At 48.0% G+C, this 5139-nt stretch overlaps 1 protein-coding gene across 1 annotated transcript in view; it reads left to right on the forward strand.

Annotated features, from left to right (window-relative positions):
* Positions 1 to 1449: 1449 nt before the first annotated feature.
* Positions 1450 to 5139, forward strand: part of map2k1 (mitogen-activated protein kinase kinase 1) — a 53604-nt gene continuing 49914 nt past the window's right edge. The window contains 1 exon segment of the mRNA XM_046352071.1: positions 1450 to 1824. Within this exon segment, the coding sequence (XP_046208027.1) occupies positions 1450 to 1824 (375 nt within the window).

A 5139-nucleotide genomic window follows, 5' to 3' on the forward strand; every position in this document is an offset into this window, starting at 1 on the left:
CCCCCAGTCCTCAAGACCACAGACTAAACCTTTAGAGAAGAGCCCCCCCAGTCCTCAAGACCACAGACTAAACCTTTAGAGAGGATCCCCCCCCAGTCCTCAAGACCACAGACTAAACCTTTAGAGAAGATCCCCCCCTCCCAGTCCTCAAGACCACAGACTAAACCTGTATAGAGAAGATCCACACCCCCCAGTCCTCAAGACCACAGACTAAACCTTTAGAGAAGATCCACCCCTCAGTCCTCAAGACCGCAGACTAAACCGTATAGTGAAGATCCAACCCCCCCCATTCCTCAAGACCACAGACTAAACCTTATAGAGAAGATCCACTCCCCCATTCCTCAGGCCAAAATTATGTCCTGGCTTCTGTAAACTGTTAAAAGGAGCAGGTAAGTAAAGCCACATTCTTTTTTGGGCAGCTGAAAACCCCATAATAATCACGAGATACCAAGAGGTAAATGCTGAACGTTACTCTACCCCACGGAAACCTTTTCTCGTGAGAAAACATGAGGGCTTACTAATGCTTGGAAATGAAAACTTGGTGTGTTGGGGATGCCATGTTGATGTTTTTGGCTCACATCCTCCTGTGTCTTGTTATTAACCTGCATTTAGCTGGCACTTCATCACCCTTCTAGTGGTTGATAATAACACTGCACATTAAAACACGATCCGGGGTCCTAAAAAAAAAAAAAATCAATAGTGATTCGATTTACCCTCTTCTTCTCCTCCGGGCCGGTTTGAAGGACAACTATCCCACCTCATAACAGGAACACTTGACTCCTCTGTCGGTTCTAATCAACATCAACTAAACTCCAAGACAATTTACTTTCTGAAGACACAGATTGAGATTTTTAAGTCCCTCCGTAGGCGGTCACTGCAGAATGGGGGAAACGTTCAGGAAGGTGTGTCCGATAGACTTTAAGTGTCAATCACTTTATTCATTGACACATTTTTCACAGAGAGAAATCTACCTGAAACCTGCTGTTTGTAGATGATGTCCCTTATTTATTGGGGGTGGAACTGAGACCAGAGAGGAAGAGGCAAAGTGAGAGGTTCCCACTCACTTGCGCAAAGAAATCTGTCCAAAATAATAAAAGCCCAATTATCGGCGCTCTTGCTGGGGTTTTTGATGATTAAACAAGTAGTAGGTTTGTCGATGATTTGCCCCTCACTGGCCAATCAGAACGTACTCCATGGCGATGATTTGCCCTCACTGGCCAATCAGAACGTACTCCATGGCGATGATTTGCCCCTCACTGGCCAATCAGAACGTACTCCATGGCGATGATTTGCCCTCACTGGCCAATCAGAACGTACTCCATGGCGATGATTTGCCCCTCACTGGCCAATCAGAACGTACTCCATGGCGATGATTTGCCCCTCACTGGCCAATCAGAACGTACTCCATGGCGATGATTTGCCCCTCACTGGCCAATCAGAACGTACTCCATGGCGATGATTTGCCCTCACTGGCCAATCAGAACGTATCTCCATGGCGCTGATTTGCCCTCACTGGCCAATCAGAACGTACTCCATGGCGATGATTTGCCCTCACTGGCCAATCAGAACGTACTCCATGGCGATGATTTGCCCTCACTGGCCAATCAGAACGTACTCCATGGCGATGATTTGCCCTCACTGGCCAATCAGAACGTACTCCATGGCGATGATTTGCCCTCACTGGCCAATCAGAACGTACTCCATGGCGATGATTTGCCCCTCTACTGGCCAATCAGAACGTACTCCATGGCGATGATTTGCCCTCACTGGCCAATCAGAACGTACTCCATGGCGATGATTTGCCCCTCACTGGCCAATCAGAACGTACTCCATGGCGATGATTTGCCCCTCACTGGCCAATCAGAACGTACTCCATGGCGATGATTTGCCCCTCACTGGCCAATCAGAACGTACTCCATGGCAAAATTTGTGGTCGTTTCAAGTTGTGTATTTACACAGCATTCCCACTGATATAGAGGGATGGCCTACACAGCATTCCCACTGATATAGGGGCATGGCCTACACAGCATTCCCACTGATATAGAGGGATGGCCTACACAGCATTCCCACTGATATAGAGGCATGGCCTACACAGCATTCCCACTGATATAGAGGGATGGCCTACACAGCATTCCCACTGATATAGGGGCATGGCCTACATAGCATTCCCACTGATATAGGGGCATGGCCTACATAACATTCCCACTGATATAGGGGCGAGGACTACTACATAGCATTCCCACTGATATAGGGGCTAGGACTGCATAGCATCAAATCAAATCAAATCAAATTTTATTTGTCACATACACATGGTTAGCAGATGTTAATGCGAGTGTAGCGAAATGCTTGTGCTTCTAGTTCCGACAATGCAGTGATAACCAACAAGTAATCTAACTAACAATTCCAAAACTACTGTCTTATACACAGTGTAAGGGGATAAGGAACATGTACATAAGGATATATGAATGAGTGATGGTACAGAGCAGCATACAGTAGATGGTATCGAGTACAGTATATACATATGAGATGAGTGTGTAGACAAAGTAAACAAAGTGGCATAGTTAAAGTGGCTAGTGATACATGTGTTACATAAGGATGCAGTCGATGTTGTAGAGTACAGTATATACATATGCATATGAGATGAATAATGTAGGGTAAGTAACATTATATAAGGTAGCATTGTTTAAAGTGGCTAGTGATATATTTACATCATTTCCATCAATTCCCATTATTAAAATGGCTGGAGTTGGGTCAGTGTCAATGACAGTGTGTTGGCAGCAGCCACTCAATGTTAGTGGTGGCTATTTAACAGTCTGATGGCCTTGAGATAGAAGCTGTTTTTCAGTCTCTCGGTCCCAGCTTTGATGCACCTGTACTGACCTCGCCTTCTGGATGATAGCGGGGTGAACAGGCAGTGGTTCAGGTGGTTGATGTCCTTGATGATCTTTATGGCCTTCCTGTAACAACGGGTGGTGTAGGTGTCCTGGAGGGCAGGTAGTTTGCCCCAGGTGATGCGTTGTGCAGTCCTCACTACCCTCTGGAGAGCCTTACGGTTGAGGGCGGAGCAGTTGCCGTACCAGGCGGTGATACAGCCCGCCAGGATGCTCTCGATTGTGCATCTGTAGAAGTTTGTGAGTGCTTTTGGTGACAAGCCGAATTTTTTCAGCCTCCTGAGGTTGAATAGGCGCTGCTGCGCCTTCTTCACGACGCTGTCAGTGTGAGTGGACCAATTCAGTTTGTCTGTGATGTGTATGCCGAGGAACTTAAAACTAGCTACCCTCTCCACTACTGTTCCATCGATGTGGATAGGGGTGTTCCCTCTGCTGTTTCCTGAAGTCCACAATCATCTCCTTAGTTTTGTTGACGTTGAGTGTGAGGTTATTTTCCTGACACCACACTCCAAGGGCCCTCACCTCCTCCCTGTAGGCCGTCTCGTCGTTGTTGGTAATCAAGCCTACCACTGTTGTGTCGTCCGCAAACTTGATGATTGAGTTGGAGGCGTGCGTGGCCACGCAGTCGTGGGTGAACAGGGAGTACAGGAGAGGGCTCAGAACGCACCCTTGTGGGGCCCCGTGTTGAGGATCAGCGGGGAGGAGATGTTGTTGCCTACCCTCACCACCTGGGGCGGCCCGTCAGGAAGTCCAGTACCCAGTTGCACAGGGCGGGGTCGAGACCCAGGGTCTCGAGCTTGATGACGAGCTTGGAGGGTACTATGGTGTTGAATGCCGAGCTGTAGTCGATGAACAGCATTCTCACATAGGTATTCCTCTTGTCCAGGTGGGTTAGGGCAGTGTGCAGTGTGGTTGAGATTGCATCGTCTGTGGACCTATTTGGGCGGTAAGCAAATTGGAGTAGGTCTAGGGTGTCAGGTAGGGTGGAGGTGATATGGTCCTTGACTAGTCTCTCAAAGCACTTCATGATGACGGAAGTGAGTGCTACGGGGCGGTAGTCGTTTAGCTCAGTTACCTTAGCTTTCTTGGGAACAGGAACAATGGTGGCCCTCTTGAAGCATGTGGGAACAGCAGACTGGTATAGGGATTGATTGAATATGTCCGTAAACACACCGGCCAGCTGGTCTGCGCATGCTCGGAGGGCGCGGCTGGGGATGCCGTCTGGGCCTGCAGCCTTGCGAGGGTTAACACGTTTAAATGTCTTACTCACCTCGGCTGCAGTGAAGGAGAGACTGCATGTTTCCGTTGCAGGCCGTGTCAGTGGCACTGTATTGTCCTCAAAGCGGGCAAAAAGTTATTTAGTCTGCCTGGGAGCAAGACATCCTGGTCCGTGACTGGGCCGGATTTCATCTTGTAGTCCGTGATTGACTGTAGACCCTGCCACATGCCTCTTGTGTCTGAGCCATTGAATTGAGATTCCACTTTGTCTCTGTACTGACGCTTAGCTTGTTTGATAGCCTTACGGAGGGAATAGCTGCACTGTTTGTATTCAGTCATGTTGCCAGACACCTTGCCCTGATTAAAAGCAGTGGTTCGCGCTTTCAGTTTCACGCGAATGCTGCCATCAATCCACGGTTTCTGGTTAGGGAATGTTTTTATCGTTGCTATGGGAACGACATCTTCGACGCACGTTCTAATGAACTCGCACACCGCATCAGCGTATTCGGCCAATATTCCCATCTGACGCAATACGAAACATGTCCCAGTCCACGTGATGGAAGCAGTCTTGGAGTGTAGAGTCAGCTTGGTCTGACCAGCGTTGGACAGACCTCAGCGTGGGAGCCTCTTGTTTTAATTTCTGTCTGTAGGCAGGGATCAGCAAAATGGAGTCGTGGTCAGCTTTTCCGAAAGGGGGCGGGGCAGGGCCTTATATGCGTCACGGAAGTTAGAGTAACAATGATCCAAGGTTTTACCACTCCCTGGTTGCGCAATCGATATGCTGATAAAATTTAGGGAGTCTTGTTTTCAGATTGGCTTTGTTAAAATCCTCAGCTACAATGAATGCAGCCTCCGGATAAATGTTTTCCAGTTTGCAAAGAGTTAAATAAAGTTCGTTCAGAGCCATCGATGTGTCTGCTTTGGGGGATATATACGGCTGTGATTATAATCGAAGAGAATTCTCTTGGAAGATAATGCGGTCTACATTTGATTGTGAGGAATTCTAAATCAGGTGAACAGAAGGATTTGA

Source organism: Oncorhynchus gorbuscha, linkage group LG06 (assembly GCF_021184085.1).
Source record: "Oncorhynchus gorbuscha isolate QuinsamMale2020 ecotype Even-year linkage group LG06, OgorEven_v1.0, whole genome shotgun sequence".
Taxonomy (NCBI): domain Eukaryota; kingdom Metazoa; phylum Chordata; class Actinopteri; order Salmoniformes; family Salmonidae; genus Oncorhynchus; species Oncorhynchus gorbuscha.